Source organism: Gorilla gorilla, chromosome 4, assembly GCF_029281585.2.
Source record: "Gorilla gorilla gorilla isolate KB3781 chromosome 4, NHGRI_mGorGor1-v2.1_pri, whole genome shotgun sequence".
Taxonomy (NCBI): domain Eukaryota; kingdom Metazoa; phylum Chordata; class Mammalia; order Primates; family Hominidae; genus Gorilla; species Gorilla gorilla.
In genome coordinates this window covers 181,671,528-181,698,533 of record NC_073228.2, presented here as the reverse complement: position 1 = coordinate 181,698,533, position 27,006 = coordinate 181,671,528, and the positions used below count along the sequence as shown (strand labels likewise).

Here is a 27,006-nt window from a genome sequence, read left to right as displayed (position 1 = left end):
ACATACACATACACATACACATACACATACACAGGGCTCATTTGCACAAGGAGGAGATTCAATATCATTTCCATCCAAATGATAGAACATTCATCTGAAAGACATCGTCTTTCACAAGATTCTGTTTACACATCTCTAGGTTCAAAGTTGGACTTTAAAAGAAACTCAGAAGAGGCTGAGATGCTAAGTTGAAATCTTGGCACCCCCCACCCCCGCAAGCACCCATGCCTTGGGAAGAAGATTCACTTGGACACATCTTCTCTGCTCATCTAAGCAGTGGTGTGAGCAAATCCCAGCCACCCTCCACAATGTGTCCCCTACTGAAACCTTCACACTGCCAGAGGGGGGTGCTGGTGTTCTGCCTCTTTCAGAGGCAGAGGAAGAGGATTGGTGGGGTGAGTCGGTCTCACAAGCACATGCAGTTATTTGCAGAACTGGGGCTGTCCAGTTCCCAACCGGAGTGTCCCTCCACCAGGCTCACTCTCTCCCCAAGGCACCAGTGTTTCTGGGTTGGTCTCACATAGATGGCTGTGGCCGAGCCTAAGCCAGAAAGGCAGGGTTTCCTCCAAGTCATGCTGGGAAAACACTACTTACAGACACGTATGCACTTCTGGGGCCCCCACAATGTGTATGTTGGTCTGCTTGAAGGTGTCTCGCAGATCCTATAGACTCTGTTCAGTTTTCTTCAATTTTTTTTTTTTTAAGAGGGAGTCTCCCTCTGTCACACAGGCTGGAGTGTAGTGGCACGATCTCAGCTCACAGCAACCTCCATCTCCTGCCTCAGCCTCCCGAGTAACTGGGACTACAGGCACACACCACCACACCTGGATAATTTTTTGTGTGTTTTTAGTAGAGACTGGGTTTCACCATGTTGGCCAGGCTGGTCTTGAACTCCTGACCTCAAGTGATCCACCCGCCTCAGCCTCCCAAAGTGTTGGGATTACAGGCGTGAGCCACTGTGCCTGGCCTCTTCAATCTGTTTTCTTTCTTTCTTTCTTTCTTTTTTTGGAGACAGAGTCTCACTCTGTCACCCAGGCTGGAGTTCAGTGGCTGGATCTTGGCTCACTGTAACCTCCACCTCCCAGGTTCAAGCAATTCTTGTGCCTCATCTCTCAGAGTAGCTGGGACTATAGGTATTCACCACCACGCCTGGATAATTTTTTTTTTTTTTTGGAGATGGAGTCTTCCTCTGTCGCTCAGGCTAGAGTGCAGTGGCGTGATCTCAGCTCACTGCAACCTCTGCCTCCTGGGTTCAAGCAATTTTCCTGTCTCAGCTTCCCAAGTAGCTGAGATTACAGGCACGTGCTACCATGCCCAGCTAATTTTTTAAATTTTAGTAGAGACGGGGTTTCGCCACGTTAGCCAGGCTGGTCTTGAACTCCTGGCCTCAGGCGATCCACCAGCCTTAGCCTCCCAAAGTGCTGGGATTACAGGCATGAACCACCATGCATAGCCAAGTTTTGTACTTTTAGTAGAAGACAGGGTTTCACCATATTGGCCAGGCTGGTCTCAAACTCCTGACCTCAGGTGATCGACCCATCTTGGCCTCCTAAAGTGCTGGGATTACGGGCGTGAGCCACCACACCCAGCCAGACTTTTTTTTTTTAAAATTAATCTTTGTAGTCTGTGCCAATGATCAGCCAGAGCTATAAACTTAAGGTTTTCTCAAGTCTTCTCTGAACGTGCGCCTTCCCTGGGGCACACATGGTGACTCTAATTTCCCCCATATATGCAGTTGCTTTTGAATGTTCTGGTCTTCAATGTCTGCCTCCCAAGAGGGGAGAAAGAGAAATGTGAACCAGGTGGGGGCAGGCCCACAGTCCTTAAATCCTCTGGAAGTCACTTCAGTCAGAGGGGGCAGGGCTTGCAACATCGGGGGCAGGTGCAACTACAATAACCACCACCTTTTTGTACCTCAGTGATCAGAAGCAGCAATCAGTGAGCAGAGCACAGACCTCCCATATTTGGAGGACAGGGTCCTTTTTGTTCACCCGGCTCCCACCCACCAGCTGTCTGCAAGCTGCTCCAGGAACATGTGCACAGCTGCCTGCCAGGGGCATGGGATGGGAGATGGGTGGCTGCTGCCTGCTGAGAGCTGAAACTGACCCAAATTAGCCACAGTTGGAAGCCGTCAATAGACTCCAGAGTGCCAAAATAGTCACATCAGACAGATTCTGCCGGCGCAATTGTTGTCTAGGTGAAGAGGCAGATTTCTGGAACTTGCTACTGCACTGTCTTAGAATCTTCCTCTCCCCAATTTTTTTATTTTGAAAAATTTTGGTCAGTAAGGTTTTTTCAAAGGAAAGAAATTGGCTGGAAGATACTTATATACTAACATGCTTTGGGAGGAAGTTTTCTCCCTTCTGAGGCACATGCCTGTCTCTCAGTAAACACTGGCCTAAAGCAAGGTTGGGAAGTGACTTTCTCCCCGACAATATGTCAGGCTGGTGGGAAATCTCCTCTCAGGAACGTCTGTGAGAAGAAGCAAGTGACTACAAGCTGGTGGATGCATAAGGAGCTCTTGATCTTGGGAGTGGGAAGGGGCCACTCCCATCTGCACGTGGCCTCTCGCTGTTTCCCTGGCTTGTAGCATGGAGAGTTATAGGCATGTAACTTACAGTCACTTTTTTTTTTTTTTTTTTTTTGAGACAGAGTCTCGCTCTGTCGGCCAAACTGGAGTGCAGTGGCACAATCTCAGCTCACTGCAACCTCCGCCTCCTGGGTTCAAGCGATTCTTGTGCCTCAGCCTCCTGACTAGCTGGGATTACAGGTGCATGCCACCACGCCAGTCTAATTTTTGTATTTTTAGTGGAGATGGGGTTTCACCATGTTGGCTAGGCTGGTCTTGAACTCCTGACCTCAAGTGATCTGCCCGCCTTGGCCCCCCAAAGTGCTGGGATTACAAGTGTGACCCACCATGCCCTGCCATGATGTCACTTTTCTAGCAAGAGGTCTCCTTGTCTGTATTCAAGTGGGGGGAGGTAGAATGGGGAGCAACAGGTGTGACCAGAAAACAGTCTCCCCACCCAGCCCACCCATCTCTTTCCCCATCCCAGGAGGGTCCTCTGTGGCCTGTGGAGGGTGACAGTGCCCCACACTGGGAGCCCTTTTCCTCCCAGATCTGAGCCCCTTCTGAAGGGGTGGGATGATTTGAAGGGGAGCTGCTCTGGTATTTCAGGAGGTTGAAAAAGGAAGGTGGCCCTACGTCTTGTGCTGGATTTCCTGGGCCTGGAGAGGACAAGGGCCATGGAATCCACAGGGAGAGATGCTGGAGCCCACTCAGACCCTGCATTCTCGATGCAGGAATCCCTTGGGTGTGTTTGTGCCCAGAAGGACTGGTGAAGCTGGCACTGTGTGTGGAACCATCCTCTTCTGGAAGCTTACGCTGCTAGTGGTGTCACTGCAAGCAGGAGGGCAGCCCTCAGTAGCAGAGCTTGGTGGCCCGAGCTCTGGTGGTCTGAGATGCGCTGGAGTTCTTACCTACACAACAGGAAATGTTCAGAGTGCTTTCCTTCCTCCCTGCTTCTCTCCCATCCTCCTTCCCTCCTTCCACAAAGCATTTCACACATACATCAAAGAAGAACGAAGAGAGCAATAAACTCTCTTGTACCTATCAGGCAGCTATCAGCTACCTACAGTGAGCATCTCAGGACCACTTGTTTCACCTTTTTTTTTTTTTTTTTTGAGATGGAGTCTCACTCTGTCACCCAGGCTGGAGTGCAGTGGCATGATCTCAGCTCACTGCAACCTCCGCCTACCTGGTTCAAGCGATTCTCGTGCCTCAGCCTCCGGAGTAGCTGGGATTACAGGCACCCGCCACCACGCCTGGCTAATTTTTGCATTTTTAGTAGAGATGGGGTTTCACCATGTTGACCAGGCTGGTCTCGAACTCCTGACCTCAAGCGATACACCCACCTTGGCCTCCCAAAGTGCTGGGATTATAGGCATGAGCCACCGCACCCGGCCTGTTTCACCTTTTTTCTTTTTTTTAAGTTCTTTTTTTAGTTGTAGAGACGAGGTGTCACTATGTTGCTCAGGCTGGTCTCGAACTTCTGGGCTCAAGCAATCTGCCCGCCTTAGCCTCCCAAAGTGCTGGCATTACAGATATGAGTCACTGCGCCTGGCCTCTTGTTTCATCTTTATGCACTCACATCCACTCACACGATCGGATTATTTAAAAGCAAACCTCAGACATTATAGTATTTTACCCATAAATACTTCAGGCTGTATCTCTAAAGGCTAAAATTTTCTTCTTAAGAGATGAGGTCTCACTCTGTTGCCCAGGCTGGAGTGTGGTAGTGTGATCTTGGCTCACTGCAGCCTCAAACTCCTGGGCTCAAGCGATCTCCCTGATTCAGCCTCCCAAGTAGCTAAGACTACAGGCACACACCAGCATGCCTGGCTAATTTTTTGTGTGTATATATGGTCTTGCTATGTTGCCCAGGCTGGTCTTGAACTCCTGGCCTCAAGCAATCTTTCCACCTCAGCTGGGACTACAGGTGCATGTCACCAGGAGGATAAGAATTTTTTAAAAACCCAATTGCACTATCACACTTTGGCATCTTTGGCATCTTTTTTTTTTGAGACAGAGTCTCGCTCTGTCGGCCAAGCTGGAGTGCAGTGGCATGATCTTGGCTCACTGCAACCTCCGTCTCCTGGGCTCAAGTGATTCTCCTGCCTCAGCCTCCCTAGTAGCTAGGATTACAGGCACTCGCAACCATTCCCGGCTAATTTTTGCATTTTTAGTAGAGATGGGATTTCACCATGTTGGCCTGGCTGGTTTCAAACTCCTGATCTCAGGTGATCCACCTGCCTAGGCCTCCCAAAGTGCTGGGATTACAGGCTTGAGCCACTGCGCCCAGCCACTTGGGCATCTTTTAATGCCCAATCCTTATTTGCCTTTTCCTGATTTTCTCAAGAATACATTTTTATATAGCTGCCCCCCCTTATCTGCGGGGTGTATGTTCCGAGATCCTGTGGATGCCGTGAAACCACAGACAATGCCGAGCCCTTGTATACTATATTTTTTCCTATACATACACACCTATAATAAGGTGTAATTATAAATGAGGCACAGTAAGAGTTTAACAACAATAATTGATAATACACTGTAATAAAAGTTATGTGAATGTGGTCTCTCTCCCTAAGACTATCTTATTGAATTGTACCACAGACAACTGCAATGGTGGAAAGTGGAACCACGGATCAAGCGGGATTGGTGGGTTTCAGTCAGAATCCACCTAAAGTCCACACGCTGCATTTGGTAGATGTGTCTTTTAGGTCTATTTTAATCTGCAGTGACCTTCTCTGGACTGTGCAAGGCTGGGAGAGTCTCGGGATGAAGGAGTGGTGCTGGAGCTCTTCTCACGTAATTTCAGAAGGCAAGAGGAGTTCCATGCTTTGCATCCTGAGCATAGATTAGCTCATGTGATTCTCACAAGAACCCCATCAGGTGGTAATTACGCCCATTTTTCAGACGAAGAAACTAAGTCTGAGGGAGTCTTTCCAAATAAGCAGAAGTGAAGGTTTCACTTATTTCATCTCACGGACCACATCTATTTCTCTCCAGAATTTCTGGTGACCCTGGGACAAGCCACAGAGGTAGCTGCCACCTCCAACAACACAGGGCCCTCTTGCTGGTGGGTCCCATCTGGGGAACTTCTGAGATCCAAAGGGGGCTATGTATGATGATGTGCAGATGACAGGCACTGACGACTCGTGTGCTCCCCAGCTCTCCTGGAGCATCAACGAGAAAGCATTTTTATTTTTCGTAACTGCTGCAGATACACACAGTCCTCTTTTGGTTTAGATTAGATTTTTTTCTCATGAGATTTTATTTTCCATATGTAAGAAGCATATATATTTATACATGCATATATAAGGTGTGAAAAATAATGAAATGAGCCCTTATGCACCCAATAGGCTGCTTAAGAAATAGAATGCTGGCCGGGCACAGTGGCTCACTCCTGGAATCCCAGCACTTTGGGAGGCCAGGCAGGAGAATCGCTCGAGCCCAGGGATATGAGACCAGCCTGGGCAACATAGTGAGATCCTGTCTCTACAAAAAATTTAAAAATTAAGCCGGGCGTGGTGGCTCACGCCTGTAATCCCAGCACTTTGGGAGGCTGAGGTGGGTGGATCACGAGGTTAGGACATTGAGACCACCCTGGCTAACATGGTGAAACCCCGTCTCTACTAAAAATACAAAAAAAAAAAAAAAAAAAAATTAGCCGGGTGTGGTGGCGGGCGTCTGTAGTCCTAGCTACTTGGGAGGCTGAGGCAGGAGAATGGCGTGAACCCGGGAGGCAGAGGTTGCAGTGAGCCGAGATCACGCCACTGCATTCCAGCCTGGGCGACTGAGCAAGACTCCATCTCAAAAAAAAAAAAAAAAAAAAAAATTAGCTGGGTATGTTGGTGCATGCCTGTGGTCCCAGGTACTCAGGAGGCTGAGGTGGGAGGATTGCTTGAGCCCAGGAGGTCAAGGCTGCAATGAGCTATGATCGCAACCTGGGCAATGGAGCAATGCCTTCTCTGGTAAAAAAAAAAAAAAAAAGAAGAAGAAATAGAATGCTAAGGATATCTTTGAAGCCACTGTTAGCCCCTCCCAAATGCATCCTCTCCCTCCTTATCCCCCTAGTAATCTGCTCTGGGCTTTTATCGCTTCCTTGCTTTTCTTCATGTTTACCACATTTACGTATGCATGCACTTATTGTTGAAGAATATATTGGTCAGTTTTGCTTGTTTTTGAACTTTATACAAAGGTATTATATATTTTTTGTATTCTGTGATTTGCTTGTTTTTTCCCTCAACATTGTGTTTGGAGGGTTCATTCATGTTGATGTGCGCACATATGCAGTTTCGTTGCGTATCACAATTTACTAATCCATTATCCCATTGGACACTTGCCTTGTTTCCTGTTTTTATTTTTTCTTAATTACAAACAAGGTTACCTTGGGCCCTCCTACCTGTCCGTGGAGCACATGAGTAAGAGTTTCTCTAGCATATATCGTTAAGAGTGAAACTGCTGAGATGAAGGGTATAAACGTGGCTAACATGCACAGGAGACTTCCAGTTGCTGTATGTCTTCACCAACACAGGATACTGTTGACTTTTAATTTGTGTCAATCTGCTGGGGATACACTGGTATCTAATTATGTTTTTGAAATTTAATTTAATTTTTTTTTTGTAAGGTCTCATTATGTTACCCAGGTTGGTCTCAAACTCCTGGGCTCAAGTGATCCTCACAGCTCGGCCTCCCAAAGTGCTGGAATTACAGGCATGAGCCACCGCACCCGGCTTGCTTCTTATTCTTGTTATGATTGTTTCCTATAAAGAAAAGAGGGAAATCCTGTCTTTAATTTGCCATGTTCAAATCAGAAATGTACTCCCTTTTCTTCTTAGCTTTACATTGCCTTCTCTTTCTTCCTCCTTTGATTAGTGTTGCTAACAAATGTGTCGATTTTATTAGTCTTTTCAAAGAAACCATTTTTGGCTCTTTTGATTCTCTACTGCTTCTTTTTTTTTTTTTTTTTTTTTTTTTTTTTTTTTTTTTTTGAGGCGAAGTCTCGCTCTGTGGCCCAGGCGGGAGTGCAGTGGCGCAATCTCGGCTCACTGCAAGCTCCGCCTCCCGGGTTCACGCCATTCTCCTGCCTCAGCCTCCCGAGTAGCTGGGACTACAGGAGCCCGCCACCACGCCCGGCTAATTTTTTTTGTATTTTTAGTAGAGACGGGGTTTCACCGTGTTAGCCAGGATGGTCTCGATCTCTTGACCTCGTGATCCGCCCGCCTCGGCCTCCCAAAGTGCTGGGATTACAGGCGTCAGCCACCGCGCCCGGCCTCTACTGCTTCTTTTTCTTCTCTTATTTTGCTGCTCTTATCTGTGTCTTCCTTCCTTCGACTTCTGTTCCTTCTTTTCTTTATCTCTCTCCTTCTCTTTCCTTCCTTTCTCTCTCTCTCTCTCTCTTTCTTGTTTCTTCTTTCTTAACAGGGCCTCTGTCACCCAGGTTGGAGTGCAGTGGCATAACCATGGCTCACTGCAACCTCCACCTCCCAGGTTCAAGTGATTCTCAAGCCTCGGCCTCCCGAGTAGCTGGAATTACAGGCGTGCGCCACCATGCCCAGCTAATTTTTGTATTTTTAGTACAGACAGGATTTCTCCATGTAGGCCAGGCTGAACTTGAATTCTTGACTTCAAGTGATCCACCTGCCTTGACCTCCTAATTTTTATATTTTTTGTAGAGACGGGGTCTCACTTTTGTTGCCCAGGCTGGTCTTGAACTCTGGGTCTCCAGCAATCCTCCCTCTACGGCCTCCCAAAGAGATGGCATTACAGGCATGAGCCACCGTGCCCCAGCCAGCTCTCAGATATTTTGTCGAAATGAGATAATGCATCATTGAAAAGCCGTGATCGGTTCATGACAAAGAAACAGGAATACAGCAGGATCCTTTTGGACAGGAGGAAATGCTGAAGGATCTGATTAGTATTTCACCTGGGGACCTCCAAGAAAGGATCTTAAGGCATATACTTGGTTATTCTTTCCACCTTGGACTTGTTCACCGTCGTTTAACCACACAGGGGAAGTGCAGTTGGCTTTTCTGCCAGTTCTGCACCCGCAGCGAGACTGTGGGCCCAGGTTCTCAGACACAAATCCTAACAGCAGATGGCAGTGTTGCACACAATGGAGCCAGCGTTAAGTACAAAAAGGAGAATTCAAACAAGTGTTATAAATAAATAAATATTTAGGCCAGGCGCGGTGGCTCACACCTGTAATCCCAGCACTTTGGGAGGCCAAGGTGGGTAAATCACCTGAGGTCAGGAGTTTGAAACCAGCCTGGCCAACATGGCGAAACTCCATCTCTACCAAAAATGCAAAAATTAGCCGGGTGTGGTGGTGGCAGACACCTGTAATCCCAGCTACTTGGGAGGCTGAAGTGGGAGAATCGCTTGAACCTAGGAGGCAGAGGTTGCAGTGAGCTGAGATTGTGCCACTGCACTCCAGCCTGGCCGAGAGAACAAGACCCTGTCTCAAATAATAATAATAATAAATAAATAAATATTTAAAAGTTTAGGCTGTCCTGATCACCACTTGAGGCAATTGGGACATTAGCTGAGGAGCTTCAGACTGAACCACACATTATCCACATGCCCACTTTTCCCCAGGCCACCACCAGTCTCACTGCCAAGGCCGGTACACGGCTTCTCAACATGGAGAAGAAAAGCCACAAGGTGGCCGGGCACGGTGGCTCATGTCTGTAATCCCAGCACTTTGGGAGGCCGAGGCGGGCGGATTACCTGAGGTCAGGAGTTCAAGACTAGCCTGGCCAACATGGTGAGTCCCCGTCTCTACTAAAAATACAAAAATTAGCCGGGTGTGGTGGCACACGCCTGTAATCCCAGCTACTCAGGGGGCTGAGGCAGGAGAATTGCTTGAGCCCAGGAGATGGAGGTTGCAGTGAGCTGAGATTGCGCCACTGCACTCCAGCTTGGCTGACAGAGCGAGACTCTGTCTCAAAAAAAAAAAAAAAGAGAAAAGCCACAAGGCTCTGAGTGAGTCCTAACGCTTGCCACTGCAATCAGACATGCTCTGTAATCATGCTAAAGACGGATGGCAATCTAGACAGTAAGAAGGAGCTGAAGGAGCTGGCTTGTGTATGACATCAGGCATTGCCCTGAAAGATAAGGAAGATAGGCTGGGTGCAGTGGTTCATTCCTATAATCCCAGCACTTTGGGAGGCCAAGGCAGGCAGATCATCTGAGGTCGGGAGTTTGAGACCAGCCTGACCAACATGGAGAAACCCTGTCTCTACTAAAAATACAAAATTAGCTGGGCATGGTGGCACATGCCTGTAATCCCAGCTACTCGGGAGTCTGAGGCAGCAGAATCACTTGAACCAGGGAGGCGGATGTTGCTGTGAACTGAGGTCACACCATTGCACTCCAGCCTGGGCAGCAATAGTGAAAACTCTGTCAAAAAAAAAAAAAAAAAAAAAGAAAGAGAGAAAGATGCCAAATATCAAAATGTTATAAACTCTGTGTGATTCCATTTATATGACATTCTTGAAAAGACAAAACTGTAGTGATGGAGAACAGATCAGTGGTTGCTAGGAGGTGGGGGTGGGTGGGGGGAGACTGTGGAGGGCAGCATGAAGGAGATTTTGGGGTGATGGAACTGTGCTGTGTCCCGTTTGTGGTGGTGGTTGCATGAATCTATACACTTGTTAAGATGCATTGAACTGTAAACATCCCCTAAAAATTCATTTTACGCTATGATAATGTAGAAAATAGAGCAGAGAGACAGCAATAACCATTTTCCCAGAAATGGGATAATCTTTAAGCGAGAGCATTTTTTTATAACTATGAATCTGATCAATGAATTGTGTGTCCCTTTCTTTTTCCTGTTACTGGCCTTTATTTATCTTTAATATTCACAGCAATTCTTGGCCCGTTTCACTCCATGTGTTTATCAGCTCCTCTATTCACAGTGTTCCCAAAATGTGCTACAATTTACCTCCTATATCTAAATGTCCTAGACACAGCATATAAGGACAGAAATTAAGTCAATGAGTGGCCAGGAAAGAAGATTTAGTAAATGCAATATTTTTAGAAGTCATTTTAAGAAACCCAAGCTGCTAAGCCAAATATTTTAATTCTCTAAACAACACGAGCATTTAGAGGACAGTATTTCTAAGTTTACTTCTACCAGGTATCATGTCCTTTATCCTTTTAAGAGACCTTTCTTTTTTTTTTTTGAGATGGAGTTTTACTCTGTCATCCAGGCTGTAGTGGCATGATCTTGGCTCACTGCAACCTCCGTGTCCCGGGTTCAAGCAATAAGAGACTTAAAATTATGTTGGGACATCACCATAAAGCACCTACCCAATTTTAGCAAATGGTAAGGGAGTTAAGGAAGCGTTCAAAAGGAAATCAAAATAGAATGATAAAAATAAAGCAGGTTCTAAGGTCAGGAGTTCAAGACCAGGCTGGCCAACATGGTGAAACCCTGTCTCTACTGAAAATACAAAAATTAGCCGGGCCTGGTGGCGGGCGCCTGTAATCCCAGCTACTTGGGAGGCTTAGGCAGGAGAATCGCTTGAACCTGGGAGGCGGAGGTTGCAGTGAGCCAAGGTCACACCATTGCACTCCAGCCTGGGCAACAGAGCAAGACTCCATCCCAAAAAACAAACAAACAAACAAAAAGCAGGTTCAACAGGTCCATGCGCATTTTGGTTAACATTCTAAAGTGGAAGCCCCAGCTGGCGGTCCAATAGGAGGATGAAGGAAATCTACCTGGTTGCTTCTCATATTTGATAGTCTCTTCTTATTCCTACTTTTGATTGCTTCTTTGATATGTTTATTTATTTAGTTATTTAGAGACAGAGTCTTGCTCTGCTGCCCAGGCTGGAGTGTAGTGGCGCGATCTTGGCTCGCTGCAACCTCTGCCTCTCAGGTTCAAGATGTTCTCCTGGCCAGGCGTGGTGGTTCACACCTTTAATCCCAACACTTTGGGAGGCCAAGGCAGGCGGATCATGAGGTCAGGAGTTAAAGACCAGCCTGGCCAACATGATGAAACCCTGTCTCTACTAAAGATACAAAGTTAGCCAGGAGTGGTGGCATGCACCCATAATCCCAGCTACTTGGGAGGCTGAGGCAGGAGAACTGCTTGAACCCGGGTGGCGGAGGTTGCAGTGAGCCAAGATCACGCCACTGCACTCCAGCCTGGGCGACAGGGCAAGATTCCATCTCAAAAAAAAAAAAAAAAAAAGGAAGACCAGGTCTTGGAGGGCTGCATTCCAAGCAAGGGTGATGGTGGACGCCTCCCTTCTGTAATTCTCAGTTCCTGCCTGGCCGACTTCATTCATTAGGGCACTTACTTGGCTCTTGTAGACAGTTGAGTTTGAGACATTTGGTGTAGAGAACGTTACCCCACAGTTGCCAGGAAGCAAATGCCAAGAGATCTCCAAAATATTTAATCACACCAATGGATTGTCTACAGTATCTTGTGGTCTTTCTGTTGCCTTTGAGAGAAGGTTATGGAATACCAGGTGGCAGGGCCAGGTGAGCTCAAAGGGTAAGGAGGGTTCTGACATAGGAAAGGGAACTGCTTTGTTGCACAGAATCAAAGATCCCAGATGCCTCCCCACTAACTAACGTGGCAGTATTCCAAATACCCATTGACCAGAAGCATCTTATAGCAGGTGTAAGACCTGGGAGAATTCATTTTATTCCACCCCCAGGAAACAGATATGCCCTCTCTGGCAACATCACCAGGCCACACCTCTCATCCACAGAGCAGGTGCCTGTTTTCCCTGGGCCACTTGACATTGGAGATACAAAAGCCACAAGACAAAGCTCATGGCAGCGGGCTGAGCCCTGGAGGGCAAGTCAGCTGGCATCAGTTTGCAAGTTCTTTCTCTCTAGGCCTCAGAGTCCTTCCAGGTAATGTAGACTCTCTTGAGGCTTTTCCAGGTTTTCATCTTGTGATCTTTGGTCAGAAGGTGTCTTTCACCAGTTAACAGGTGAGTTAAGGTAGAATCCCCAGAACCCCTGGCTTCCCCCAGCCCCGCTTCATGGCCCCAGAAGAGACTCCAAAAGTACACTTTGAGTCACCTGGACTAGGCGATTCTTACAGCTTCCCTTCCCAGTTGAACAATCCAGGGCCCCTTGAGAAAGAGGAAAAGGTCTTGTCAAGCCGGAATCCCAACTAGATCTGAACTACCCAGAAGTTGACATGGCCCTAATTCGACCCTCCAATAGAGGGCAGCACAAGAGTGTGGACCCAGCGGGGCGGTGGGCGTGAAGCTCTCCCCCGCTGCCTGCCCCTCACTGCAATTCCTCCTCGCTCACTCCCCATGCAGGCAGCTCCAGGACTTGGCTCATTTTCTGTCTCCCCCAAGAAGAACGCAGGCTCTTGAGGGAAGGGTGTTCTCTGTTACTGCAGGCTGTGTCCCCCACCACCTGTCCCGTGGCACCATCGGCATAGCTCACAGCAGGTGCTGAATAAACGCTCGCGAACTTTGAAAACTCCTTACCATGTGGGATGAGAAACAGTCATCCTATCCCAGAGACATGCATTTTCCTGTGTCACGGGGCCATGCGGTGATACACAGAAGGCTGGCTTCTGCAGGAGCGGGGAATCAACCTAAATGCCCATAATAACTGACCGGATCAAGAAAATGTAGTTCATATGCTCCGTGGAATACTATGCGGCCATAAAAAAGAAGGAGATCACATCTTATTCAGAAACATGGACAGACCTGGAGATCACTATCCTAAGTGAACTAACTCAGGAACAGAAAAGCAAATACTGCACATTCTCACATATAAGTGGGAGCTAAATGACGAGAACACGTGGACACAAAGAAAGGAACAATAGACACTGGAGCCTACTTTAGGGTGGAGGGTGCGAGGAGGGAGAGGAGCAGAAGAAATAACTATTGGGGGCTGGGCTCAGTACCTGGGTGATGAAATAATCTGTATAACAAACCCCCATGACACGAGTTTACCTGTATGATAAACCTGTACACGCACACCTGAACCTAAAAGTTAAAAAAAAAAAACGTTTTCCAATGCTAAGGAAAAGCTTACTTTTTCATTTTCCTCCAGCTGTTAACAATAGGGAGGCCCTCTTTCTCTTGGAGAGCACAGAGGAAAATTAAGGGCTTCCTAGCGACAAAGCAGTTTGTCAGAAAGTCATGAGTGAGCATGGCAGGGCTGTGTGGGAAGTGTGTGTTGGACAATACGACACACTGGCTTCTCACTGCTGCTGCCTCTGATCAATAATACATGTTTTCAGAAGGCCTTGTTTCCATGTACACAATGGACTATAATTGTAGGGAAAAGAAAGAGAGATCAGACTGTTACTGTGTCTATGTAGAAAGGGAAGACATAAGAAACTCCATGTTAACCCGTACTCTGAACAATTGCTTTGCCCTGTGATGCTGCTAATCTGTAACTTTGCCTCAACCTTGAGCTCACAGAAACATGTGTTGTATGGAATCAAGGTTAAAGGGATCTAGGGCTATGCAGGATGTGCCTTGTTAACAACATGTTTCCAAGCAGTATGCTTGGTAAGAGTTATCGCCATTCTCCAGTCTCAATAAACCAAGGGCACAATGCAATGCGGAAAGCCACAGGGAACTCTGCCCTGGGAAGCCGGGTATTGTCCAAGGTTTCTCCCCATGTGAAAATCTGAAATATGGCCTCATGGGATGGGAAAGACCTGACCGTCCCCCAGCCCGACATCTGTGAAGGGTCTGTGCTGAGGAGGATTAGTAAAAGAGGAAAGCCTCTTGCAGTTGAGATAGAGGAAGGCCACTGTCTCCTGCCTGCCCCTGGGAACTGAATGTCTCGGTATAAAACCTGATTGTACATTTGTTCAGTTTTGAGATAGGAGAAAAACCGCCCTGTGGTGGGAGATGAGACATGTTGGCAGCAATGCTGCTTTATTATTCTTTACTCCACTGAGATGTTTGGGTGGAGAGAAACATAAATCTGGCTTACGTGCACATCCAGGCATAATACTGTCCCTTGAACTTATTTGTGACACAGATTCCTTTGCTCACATGTTTTCTTTTTTTTTTTTTTTTTTTAAGGCTTGTTTTATTTTGATGGCTGATCTATGTAATCACAGAGGCCAGTATGTACAGACAAAGGGGGAGCTTTTATTTCATGGTCTCTTCCTCCTTGGATAAAGTCTTGATGATCCCCTCCTTCTTGGCCTGGAGGCGCTCTTCAGGGCGCTTGCGTGCTTCCTTGGTCTTGGACCTGCGGGCCTCAGCCTGGTCAGCCAGGAGCTTCTTGCAGGCCTTGTCTGCCTTCAGCTTGTGGATGTGTTCCATGAGGATCCGCTTGTCTTTGAACACATTCCCCTTCACCTTCAGGTACAGGCTGTGATACACGTGGCGGTCGATCTTCTTAGATTCGCGGTATCTTCTGAGCAGCCGGCCCAGAATCCTCATTCTCCTCATCCATGTGACCTTCTCTGGCATTCGGGCATTGGCTGTACCCTTCCGCTCACCTATGCCCATGTGCCTGCCCTTCCGGCGGGCCAAGGTGTTTTTCCGGCATCCAGCCCAGGAATGGACCATCACAGGCTTGCGGATGATCAGCCCGTCTTTGATGAGCTTCCGGATCTGCTGACGGGAGTTGGCATTGGCGATTTCAGTGGTCTCACTGGGTTCTAACCAGACCTTCCTCTTGCCACAGCGGAGGACACTAGAGGCGAGCCTCTTCTGAAGCCCGAGCATGCTCATGGCTGCGGCCGCAGCAGCGAAAGGAAAGGCTCACATGTTTTCTTGCTGACACCCTGCTCTCCTACCGCATTCCTCTTGCTGAGACAGTGAAAATGGTAATCAATAAACTGAGGGAACTCAGAGGCCGGTGCCGGTGCAGGTCCTCCGTATGCTGAGTGCCGGTCTCCTGGGCCCGCTGTTCTTTCTCTGTACTTTGTCTCCGTGTCTTATTTCTTTTCTCAGTCTCTCATCCCACCTGACAAGATATACCCACAGGTATGGAGGGGCAGGCTACCCCTTCATATAATTACTGCAAAGGTGCAGTGAGACCTATTTTTTTTTTTTTTTTTGAGACAGAGTCTTGCTCTGTCACCCAGGCTGGAGTGCAGTGGTGCGACCTCAGCTCACTGCAAGCTCCACTTCCCGGGTTCACGCCATTCTCCTGCCTCAGCCTCCCGAGGACCTGGGACCACAGAAGCCCACAACCATGCCTGGCTAATTTTTTGTATTTTTAGTAGAGACGGGGTTTCACCGTGGTCTCGATCTCCTGACCTCGTGATCTGCCCACCTCAGCCTCCCAAAGTGCTGGGATTACAGGTGTGAGCCACCACGCTCGGCCTTTTTTGTATTTTTAATAGAAACGGGGTTTCACCGTGTTAGCCAGGATGGTCTTGATCTCCTGACCTCGTGATCCACCTGCCTCGGCCTCCCAAAGTGCTGGGATTACAGGCGTGAGCCACCGCACATGGCCCAGATTAAATACTTCTTTAGAAGATGGACTAGAAATGGGTCATCAGAAATTGTTTTTACTTACATATGAAGAATTCCAATCTTCAAAAAATTTTAGAACTCAATCAGAACTTGAGAACTTCTTTCAGTAGGTGCTGTGATTCAATAACCAGAATTCTGCTTTACTTTATAGTTACACAAGTATTTCTGTCATTTTCCTACTAAATTACATGAAGGGGGTTGTCTGCTTATGAGCTGCACCACCGAGCAGCATGCCTATCAGTGAGAAGGTGCCTGACAATTCTCAGTTGAAATGTCCTGACCAAGTTCCCCCAGAAATTTGTGAGTATTCAACTGTATTAAAACTAAATATATTGTTTTTCATTACAGATAGTCACTATTTAGTAAAACGATTACTGTGCTATAATAGAACAAGCCCTTAGCCCAAAATTAAATGGCCACAGATTGACTTATGCATAAAGCTTATCAACTATCACATATCACATTTTAAGAAAAACCAGGAAGACTAATAGATGATCTCTTCTTCTTTTTCTTTTGTGAAACAGGGTCTTGCTCTGTCACCCAGGCTGGAGTGCAGTGGCGCAATCATGGTTCACTGCAGCCTCCACCTCCTGGGTCCAAATGATCCTCCAACCTCAGCCTCCCGGGTAGCTGAAGCCACAGTCGCATGCCACCATTCCTGCTTAGTGTGTGTGTATGTGTGTGTGTGTGCAGAGTCTCCCTATGATGCCTAGGCTGGTCTCAAACTCCTGGGCTCAATCAATTCTCCCTCTTTGGCCTCCCAAAATGCTAGGATTACAGGCATGAGCTAAATCATACCAAAGAAATTATATTTTAAAAGTAAAGTCAAAGGTAGAATTTAAGAACAAAGGAATTCTATTTCTATACTTACTAGTCCCAGGTAGACAAACAACACGGCCTTCCTCAGCCTCTTCCTGAGTCGTTTCAGAAGAGTGTGAGCCATGAGAAATCAGAGCTGTTATTTTCTGGTTGAAACTGACACTTTAGGCTACTGTTTTCATTTGCCTGTTGAAAGAATAACTTAGCTGTATTAATCATTTAAATTAAAATTAAACATTTTGAAGGGGAAAACATGGGGAGCAGACAACATCTACCTTACTCAAGGAGGCAAGTAATCAATGTAAAAGGAATGAGAAAAATCACCATTGGAACCATGGGAGTAATGAATGTTTCCAAGAGGCTTCAGCAATGGCGCTGAAACCAGCTCGTGAAGGTTGCCGGGGAGTAAGATGTTCACAGTGCTTTGATGTCTCATCCCACAGATGACTAATAACAAAAGGGAAAAGCTACCCTCACAAGGAGATGTCCAGTTGACACTACCTCAACCAAAATCATTAAACATAGCATCAGCAATCGCGGGACAAACAGACGCAAACATCTCCTGGTGTGAGGCGGTGAGTACGCAACACTGCCTAATCTGAATTAGGCATTATTCCCTGTTTAATCTGGATCCACTCATGAGAACACTGTTTAATCTGTATTCTTGCCAAAATGCTCAATCTATTCTAGTCAGGAGAAGAAAAAAGCAACCAGATATATCTAGATTATGGGTCACTCCACAAAACAAAGAGCCTAGATTTTTCAAAATGTTTCATGTATTGAAAGAACTACTCCAAAGTAAAAGAATAGAAGAGACGTGACAACCAAAGGCAAGGTTAATCTTTGATTAAACTGTGGATCTAAAACAAAAATAAAGAACATTTTGGAGACAATTGGGCAAATCTGAATATGGGCTGTACATCAAATTACTGTATTATAGTTAGATGGTAGAACTGTAATTACATAGAAATATGTCATTATTCACAAGAGATAAACGCTGAAGTGTTGGGGTAAAAACATCATGCTCTTTGCAACTTACTTTCAAATGATTCAGAGAAGAAAGTACTTATGGAAAGAGAAAGAAACTGCAAAAGGTGGCAAATGCTAGCCGCTGGTTGATCTGAATGAAGAATATGTAGATGTCCATTGTTTTGCCTTTTAATTTTCTGTAGGCAAGGGAAAGATAGGAAGGAGGGAAGGTGCAGGCATTTCTTATCAATTCATACCTGTAAAAAACAGAAAACCAAAGGCTTAAAATTCATGTAAACATCCAGTGAGATCAATAGTGATTTTCTGTCAAATTTCTGAAAAGCCATTAAGACTGTAACATACCTGACTAGGATCACCTGTAGGTAACTTAAAGTACTTTTTCTGGAGGTTCCAGTCCTTCTACTTCATATGTTTTATTCCATCATTCCTGGAATTGCCAGTTGTTCAAAATAAACCTCTAAATGATCATCGTAAGACATTTCATCATCAATATCATCCTTTAATAAAATTAAGAAAAAATAAAACAGGCTCTAAGGCAGTGACTAAACAATAAATAATTTGTAATAAAAAGGGCTGAGATATAAATGAGTCAATAAAATTAAGAAAAAATAAAACAGGCTCTAAGGTAGTGACTGAACAATAAATAAGTTGTAATAAAAACGGCTGAGATATAAATGAGTCAATAAAATTAAGAAAAAATAAAACAGGCTCTAAGGTAGTGACTAAACAATAAATAATTTGTAATAAAAACGGCTGAGATATAAATGAGTCAATAAAATTAAGAAAAAATAAAACAGGCTCTAAGGCAGTGACTAAACAATAAATAATTTGTAATAAAAACGGCTGAGATATAAATGAGTCAATAAAATTAAGAAAAAATAAAACAGGCTCTAAGGTAGTGACTAAACAATAATTTGTAATAAAAAAGACTAAGACATAAATGAGTCAATAAAACAAAATAAAAAGTAAAGCAGGCCTTAAAGTAGTGACTAAACAATTTGTAATCAAAAATACCTATCAGACATAAATGAGTCAATAAAGTATAGAATTTTTTTCTGAGATGGAGTCTCATTCTATTGCCCAGACTGAATGCAGTGGTGTGATCTCAGCTCACTGCAATCTTCACCTCCCGGGTTCAAGCCATCCTCCCACCTCAGCCTCCTGAGTAACTGGGACTACACACGTGCACCACCTAGCCTGGATAATTTTTTTTTTTTTTTTTTTTTGTAGAAATGGGGTTGTCCCATGTTGTCCAGGCTGGTCTCAAACTCCTGGACTCAAGTGTTCCACCCACCTTGGCCTACCAAAGTGCTGGGATTACAGGTGTGAGCCACCTCGCCTGGCCTGCTTTTATACTTGACATGAGAAAACTGTTATAACTTCAGTCAATTAAAAGTCATTATAAAAAAGTATTTAACCTCTTTGAGAGGACAGGACAGAAAGATCCTGACACGTTATCAAAGCTTAGGGTAGGATAAATGTGCCATCACAAATGAATGGGAAGAGAGCAGGCCCTTCAGAAAATGGTGTGGCAAATGGTTACCTCTATCAAAAAAGTACAGACGAGCCTATCCTAAGAGAAGTAAAAGGAAGGAAGGGAGGAGAGAGAGAGAAAGAGAGAAAGAGGGAGGGAGGACACTGCAGAAGGCTTCAATGTTGCAACATTCAGCTCAGCAAGGATAAGATAAACCAAGAGCTCTCAGTCATGGTCTAAGCTGGCACTGGCTTTTTTTTTTTTTTTTTTTTTTTGAGACAGAGTCTCACTCTGTCACCTAGGCTGCAATGCAGTGGCGTAATCTCGGCTCACTGCAAGCTCCACCTCCCAGGTTCACACCATTCTCCTGCCTCAGCCTCCCAAGTAGCTGGGACCACAGGCGCCTGCCGCCACATTCGGCTAATTTTTTGTATTTTTAGTAGAGACGGGTTTCACCGTGTTAGCCAGGATGGTCTCGATCTCCTGACCTCGTGATCCGCCCGCCTCGGCCTCCCAAAGTGCTGGGATTACAGGCGTGAGCCAGTGCACCCGGCCTACCTTTTTAGAGGTTAATTTTGCAATTAACATAAAGAGTTTCAAAAACACTCATCACCTTTGACTTAGCCATTTCACCTCCAATAATCTAGTATACTAAAACACTCTAAGATCAGATACATTTAGGTCAATAATTCTTTATCCATCAATTACAGAATCCAAAAAAATTTAAAAACTCTTTTGGCAGCACAAGCTGTCCTCAATAAATGTGATACTATTTGTAGTTTCTATTTATACCACTCAGCTGGCCTTCAAAGCCATGCATACTTTTAATGTAAGTAGCCCCAGCCTACTTCTCTGGGCTTATTTACCAACACAGCCTCCCACAGATGCTGTAAACCTGACACAGAAAGCCCCTGGCTGTTCCCCAAACACTGCCCACATGCCTCACAGCAGCGCCTTTGCTGACACTGTTTCTGCTTCCTGACACGCCCTCCTTCTCCCACGTCTAAGGCCTGGCACAGACCCCGTCTCTTTTTGTAAAGCTTCAGCCGTACCTGCCTCAGAGGTAAATTTCTGACCTCCATGATTCCCAGGCACATTTTGGTGCTGCTGGGTGTACATAACACAATCTGAAATGCGGTTCTGCATCTCTTCTTTGCACCTGGCTGAGGTCTCAGAGAGCAGAGGCTAAATATTTCATGGCTCCCTCAATTTCTAAACACACTGCTGTATATTGAGTGGCACCTCTAGGTGACTACTTTGTACCCTAAATGTTAAACTGAGGGATGAGTGAAACCATATCAGGATTAATAAATAAATACATTCTTGAATTGCATCACTTAATAGAAGTGGCCATTTGAATGCTGGCAGGTAGGAAGAAAAGAGGAGGACAAAGAACCCCAAAAGTTGGCATCATAACTACTGCCACAAGAAAGGAGAATCAAGCAGATTGATAAGGTAAAGACCAGGGAAACACAGGTCACTGCAGGACAGAAGAATCTTCCAAGCTTGTCAGTAATGTAAGTTTCTCATTTTCCAATAAACTAGTGTGGCATAGGTCACTGTTTAGAGTCTTGTCTTCAAAATGTTTTCCAGCATCAAGGAAAGCAATCTACAAGAAACAAAATGGTGAGAAAAAGCAGCACCCTCACGGCTCTGAAGAGCACAGCATAAGGCTACAAAAAGGACCAAGCACCTTCTCAACCTGCAATGTGCTCAGTGTCTGTAAATCACAAGTTAGGTGATGAAGGGCTGGTAGTTTCCCATGAATTAATAACTTTCCTTCTTGCCCCCGTGTTATCTCCCTCACCTGACCCCCCCAATAAAACATCCTTAAAAGGCTCCTCTCAAATTGCTTGCACATGCTTGGAGAAGCTCACAGTGGTTAGTACATTCATACACAACTGAACTTGAGCGACACAAAGCTTACAAGACAGCAAAGACAACAGCAAAGCTGGGCCCAGCAGCCATCACCTAAAGAACTCTTCACTCGTTACATTGGAGCAGGTGATCTCTCTGGAACCAGGAACCACGGAACCCTGAAGGACACAGAGCTAGTGGCTAAGGATTCAAGGCCTGCAGTGAAAATGTAACATTTCCCTCCAAGTGCTTATTTCTGCTATAAACTGGTTTAGTTTTGCAATGAACAACTAGATTTCTAACTGATATTCACATTAATAAACTTTTTTCTTTTTTAAGACAGGGTCTTGCTCTGTCACCCAGGCTGGAGTGCAGTGGTGCAGTCATGGCTTACTGGAGCCTCAACCTCCTAGGCTCAACCAATCCTCCTGCCTCAGCCTCCCAAGTAGCTGGGGCTACAGATGGATGCTACCATGCCCAGCTAATTAAAGGATATTTTTTTTTGTAGGGATGAGGTCTCACTATGTTGCCCAGGCTGGTCTTAAACTCCTGGGGTCAAGCAATCCTCCTGCTTTGGTCTCCCAAACTGCTGAGATTACAGGCGGTAGCCACTGCACCAGGCCATTAACATTTATATATGTAAAATACATACAGAATATAAATCACCACAAAACATAAAAATACTCCATCATGATGTAACTTACCATACTATGGATTTGTTTTAAAAATGAGGTAAAAGTCATTAAGAAAATGAAAGCACAAAAGAAGTCTATCAAAATTACAAAAACTTAAAACTGAGTAAACAAAACTTCAGAAAGAATGAAAACAATTGGAAAATAACTTCAAGAAAAAAATGTAAAATGGAAACAATACAAGAACAATTTGTGCCCTCTGAGAAACAGAGGTTAAAGTCAGAATTTTTTTGTTCTTTTTTTTTTTTTTGAGACAAAGTCTCACTCTGTTGCCAGGTGCTGGGGTGCAGTGGCATGATCTCAGCTCACTGCAACCTCCGTCTCCCGAGTTCAAGTGATTCTCCTGCCTCAGCCTCCCAAATAGCTGGGTCTACAAGAGTGTGCCACCACACCTAGCTAATTTTTGTATTTTTAGTAGAGACAGGGTTTCACCTTGTTGGCCAGGCTGGTCTTGAACTCCTGACCTCAGGTGATCCACCCGCCTCGGCCTCCCAAAGTGCTGGGATTACAGGAATAAGCCACCATGCCTAGCCAGGAAAGTATTTAAAAACAAATTAAGGAAAGATTATAAAAGTTTTTGGAGTAACACATTTCCCGAAATGATCGCGATCCACATCAAGTCTGAGCCATGTTGACATCCCCACATCGGGGCCCTTCCTGGTGTTCGAGGAATCTGCAACACAGACAGAGGTGCAAGGGTCACTAGGGAGGCACAGAGGTAGAGGGAGGAGGGGCTCCCTGGGATGGGTGTGCAGGTCTCAGAGACCTCCTTGGGCCCTGGAAGGTGACCTGGGGCCCCTGAGCTCCCCACAATCAGGTCTACTCAGATGTCAAGGCACTGAGCCCTGTGTGCTGCTCTCTGCTGAGGGGTTATCTGTCCACAGAGAGTGTCTGTGAGTGTCATGGAGGAAGAACTGAACCTGGGCGCTCACACGGGCACCTTCAGGGGGCTGGTTCCCCGGAGGGTAAAACAGACACAGAGAAATGGGGGAATTTCAAGGATACCAGGATCAACAGGCAGAGTCCCATGCCCGTGGGCCCTAAGAGGAGCAGGAGGTCTCATGACACAGGGTGGGGGTGGTGACCCTGCCTTGCCACCCAGATCCTCTGTGCCACCCAGACGGAAGAGCTGCACGTTGAACATGCATAGCTTCCTGGAGAAGAGCTGCACGTTGAACATGCATAGCTTCCTGGAGAAGAGCTGCACGTTGAACATGCATAGCTTCCTGGAGAAGAGCTGCACGTTGAACATGCATAGCTTCCTGGAGAAGAGCTGCACGTTGAATATGCATAGCTTCCTGGAGAAGAGCTGCACGTTGAATATGCATAGCTTCCTGGAGAAGAGCTGCACGTTGAACATGCATAGCTTCCTGGAGAAGAGCTGCACGTTGAATATGCATAGCTTCCTGGAGAAGAGCTGCACGTTGAATATGCATAGCTTCCTGAAGCACGTCATTGTTATTGCCTAATAAGACCTGGTCTTTCTAGCATCCCCACTGGACCTGTCTTTGCTTTGTAATTTTTAAAATTATGCTTTGGTAAGACACAAATTTCTCATGTTTGTATATTCTAGCATAAAAGGGTTACAGAAGACATACATTTGAAAGAGTGAAAAACAGTGTATATGTACGCACACACACACATTCATATGTGTACCTTATTTCAAGATTGGAAAATATATTTAAAAAACAGAGGCTCGCTAAATCATGCCCTCAAACCCTCCCAAGTGAGCATGGCCCTGAAATGTCTTCAGGGGTTTGTTTTGTTGGCATTTGGCCCAAGCCAGTGCCCTCTACATACAGAAGCCTCCAACCTCATCTTGAAAAATGGGGCCATGAGGCCACCCCAGACCCCCACAGAAGCTGAAGGACCCCTGGAACTGGAGGTCCCCAGACCCCCCCAGAGGCTGAAGGACTCCTGGGACTGGGCACATTTCAGTGCTTCTTGGATCCTGCCGTGTCCCCTGCTTGACACCAGGACCTACTGAGGGCCTGCTGGCCTGCAATACTGGGTCGGGTGGGCTGCTCGCTTGTGTGACAAGGAGCCTGGGGGTGCCTCCATCCCTCTCACACCTTTCCCAGGAGGCCTGAACCAGGGGGATTCATGTCAACCCTAGTGTCTCCTCAGGATGAACTAGTGATGCTCCCTGTTTTCCTCAAGGGGCTGGGAGGACAGAGCTAGGTCCCCCCAAATGAGATGTTGGTGAGCTGAAGAGTTACTGCAGACAACACAGTGCAAAGCCCTTGGAGTCCTGCACATGGGGGTGCGACCAGCACCTCAGTGTCTCCCTCACTAAGCAGCCTGTGGAGGGCTCAGCCCAGCAGGCTCAGGGGCTGCTATGGAGTGGGTGTCTGTTTCCTGGAGCATGTTCTCAGGGCATCCTTCACTTACCTTCAGAGGTCTCTAAAATATATTAAAAATGTCCCAACATTTCAGGACATTCCACCGGCTTTTCTTGCTGGGCTTCCTGGTTTTCTTCTTGGGCTTTCTGGTTTTCCTGATGGGACAACAAGAAAGTGAGTGTAGCCAAGAAGAACATGGGCATGTGCCTGCTTCCCTCATCATTCTGCCCACCGCACACTCACACTTTCTCTTCCACTTTGGTCTTTTCTGTTGCTTCTTCTGCAGGTGCAGAGGAAGGACTTGCTGACATCTGTGAGGAGTAGAACAATTGTGCATGTCCAGAGACGCCAGGGCAGGAAAAGACCTATCTGTGAAGGCGGTGCCCAGAGCAGACCCAGATGTCACTGGGGGTCCCGCCAGCAGGGTGGGGTCCAGCTCTTCTGACCCCAGCCCAGCCCCCTCCCCTGGACCCTGTAGGGTTGTTCAGCAAGATTCAAAGCTGCAACCTGGGGGCCAGTAAACAGGGCAATGCCAAGGCAGTGGGCAGGAGGGCTGGAGAGGGATTTTATCGACACTGAAGACCCGAGGACCTCAACTGTGGGATGAGACCAGGTCCTTCAGGAGAACAATCACAAGAGAGGGAAAGAGGAAAAGGACTAGAGCTAAAAAAGGAGCTCATGAGTCAGAAAGAGGATAAAAGACAGACAGCATATAAGAGGAGATTAATTACCTGCTGGTGGCTGCCTGTAATGGTGGAGTCTTCCAATTCTGTGAAGCAAGCATCAGAGTGTCCGGAGGAGCAGCAGTGATGGGGTTGCCATAAGAAGGAAAGGGGAGAGTTAGAGTCGAGAGAACCACTCAGACCCCGCTGTCCTGGGGCTGTGGAGCCAACCCCAGAGCCTCTGATGTGCTCATTTCTGGAGCCTTCTCCACAGCCTGTATTATTTCCTCTGTGCTATGAGGGAGGGACCTCTGACTTCCCACGTACTTTCCCAGCCCTCACATTCCATAACTGAGCCAAGGGAGGGGAAGTCGTGTCATTCTGTTCCTCCAAGAGGCAGCCGCCCTCTTCACAACGTTGTGCATGATGTGGAATTCCCTCCCTTCTCCTCCTGTAGGGCCTGTTTCTGTTCCCTCATGAATCCCATTTCCTTTCTCCCTGTGGACCTCCACCAGTCCTACTGTTCTCCAATATAAGAACACTGGAAAGAAGGTCAAGGCTGCACTGCCAGGGCCTCCAATCAACCCGCGGATCGCACCCTGGGTCAGCAGCACCTCCCACAGGCCTGGGGTTGTGTTGGGGCCTGCGGGAGGTGATGATGGCCGATGTCACTGATACAGTGACTGTTCTATGTCTGGAATGACCTTAGAGACTTGGAAAATATTCAGCCCTCAAAAGAATCCCACCAGCTTCTGAATATTTGGAAACAATGGAACAGAATTCAAGGTAAAGCCCCTTGTCCCAGTTGCCTTAATCTGCAGGTGAGGCCAGCAGTTGCCAGCACAGAAATGAGGGGACCCTCCCAGGGTTTGCCTGAGCTGTGGGAAGACCAGGAGGGAAGGTACCTGGAAGACCTGACACAGAGAATAAGCTGGGCCTGACTGGAGTGTGGGGAGAAAGGACAAGGCTGCTGAGCCAGAGAGGAGGGTGTGATGAGACAAGTGACCACTGTGCCAGCTGCCCAGAGGCTCTGCCCTGGGCCCAGTGGATTCCAGGGACCAGGCCACAGGGAGGGCGAGAGCCACTGCCTACAGCAACACAGCAGCCCCTCCACACATATCCCTTAGGATTCCTGCCAGCCACAGAGGGCCCTGAGCAACAGCTGGACTTGGGCCTCTCCAGTGAAAGCCAATTTAGATTTCATTCAAAGCACAAGGATTTGGGATTGGATGGGATTGGGTGAGGGGTGGAGGCCAAAACTGTGCTCAATCATGTGTTCCGCCCTCAGGACTCCAGGATGCTGGGGCACACGTAGGAATCCCAGAAGAAGGATTCCCTATGTCATCCGTCCCAGGGAGCACCCTTAGAGCAGGACCAGACAGTGAGGACAGGACAGGAAGGTGCTGTTGCAGGTCCCAAGAGTGTAGAGAAAGACAGTGGGCTCCTTTCACCTCCTGGCACACGTATGAAGGACTTTGTCTTCAGGATCACGTAGCGCCTGTGTGGGGCTGTGTCCCACCCCACACTCAACTTTACACCTGCATACTCATCTTGTGATCTCTATTCACAAAAAAATGCTACCTCATCAAAACCCAGGGCTCTGGTGCTTACTGTGGCAAAGGCAGGAATGATCTGGTCTTCTGCAAAATGTAATCTTTAAACACCAGAGCAAGAAATGATGGTGACATACACAACTCACACAAAGCCCGTGAGAACAAAACTCTTAGGACTTTATCATTAAGATACAAAAAATCCCAAGTCAGACTTCTACACCTGTTTCATATTTAGTCACTTCACTGATCCCATCCTAGGCTCCAAAACAAGTGTAACCCAATTCCCAAGAACCCTGTCTCACTGGTCAACCCTGGAGCGTTGGTCCCTACCTGACCAGTCTATTTCCTCCTGGATGGATCCAGAGGTGGTGCCCATGAGCCCATGTACAGAGACACAAACATTAGCACTACTGCTCTGTCCACTGTGATTCTCCCTGGGCTCTGTGAACTCAGGGGCCTTTATGAAGGCACTGCTCACAGTTGTGAGCCTTCAGATAAGACAGAGGACCTGAAATAATCCCTTTCAACTGTTCACCGACACTGGCTCATAGCATCTCTTACCTCCAATCTGAGAACCTGAGATTCCAGCCTTGATGCAAATGCACTGAGTTAGGT

The 27,006-nt window shown here is 46.7% G+C and overlaps 2 protein-coding genes across 11 annotated transcripts in view; both read right to left on the bottom strand.

Annotated features, from left to right (window-relative positions):
• Positions 1-829: 829 nt before the first annotated feature.
• LOC109026804 (large ribosomal subunit protein eL19-like) lies at positions 830-21,943 on the bottom strand. Of its 7 annotated transcripts, none has more exons than XR_010134016.1 (6): positions 18,154-18,448; positions 17,861-18,047; positions 16,874-17,007; positions 16,046-16,115; positions 6,966-7,326; positions 5,078-5,736 (listed from the first exon to the last, which is right to left on the bottom strand). XR_010134016.1 is itself a non-coding variant. In XM_063707069.1 (6 exons), exon 6 carries the CDS (start codon positions 15,250-15,252, stop codon positions 14,662-14,664), a length of 591 nt encoding a protein of 196 aa, XP_063563139.1. In that variant the 5' UTR covers positions 15,253-15,487; positions 16,046-16,115; positions 16,874-17,007; positions 17,861-18,047; positions 18,154-18,308; positions 21,847-21,943; the 3' UTR covers positions 14,566-14,661. The 7 variants fall into 7 exon arrangements, 2 of the variants coding, with proteins under 2 accessions (XP_063563139.1, XP_063563140.1); XR_010134018.1 differs by lacking the exon at positions 5,078-5,736 and adding an exon at positions 12,608-13,118 and having other exon boundaries at positions 6,249-7,326; XM_063707069.1 differs by lacking the exons at positions 5,078-5,736; positions 6,966-7,326 and adding exons at positions 14,566-15,487; positions 21,847-21,943 and having other exon boundaries at positions 18,154-18,308.
• A 108-nt stretch (positions 21,944-22,051) lies between these two features.
• Positions 22,052-27,006, bottom strand: part of LOC101138086 (protein FAM153C) — a 44,126-nt gene continuing 39,171 nt past the window's right edge. For 3 of the 4 annotated variants that reach the window (XM_063707065.1, XM_063707063.1, XM_063707066.1), the window contains 4 exons: positions 24,908-24,945; positions 24,420-24,487; positions 24,226-24,331; positions 22,371-22,507 (listed from right to left, as the gene is read on the bottom strand). In XM_063707065.1, the coding sequence (XP_063563135.1) occupies positions 24,238-24,331; positions 24,420-24,487; positions 24,908-24,945 (200 nt within the window). In that variant the 3' untranslated portion in view covers positions 22,371-22,507; positions 24,226-24,237. The other variant, XM_063707064.1, reaches the window with a different exon arrangement.

What these genes read in the sequence shown, in the direction of transcription:
- LOC109026804 (XM_063707069.1), bottom strand. Translation starts at nt 15,252, where the DNA reads ATGAGCATGCTCGGGCTTCAGAAGAGGCTCGCCTCTAGTGTCCTCCGC.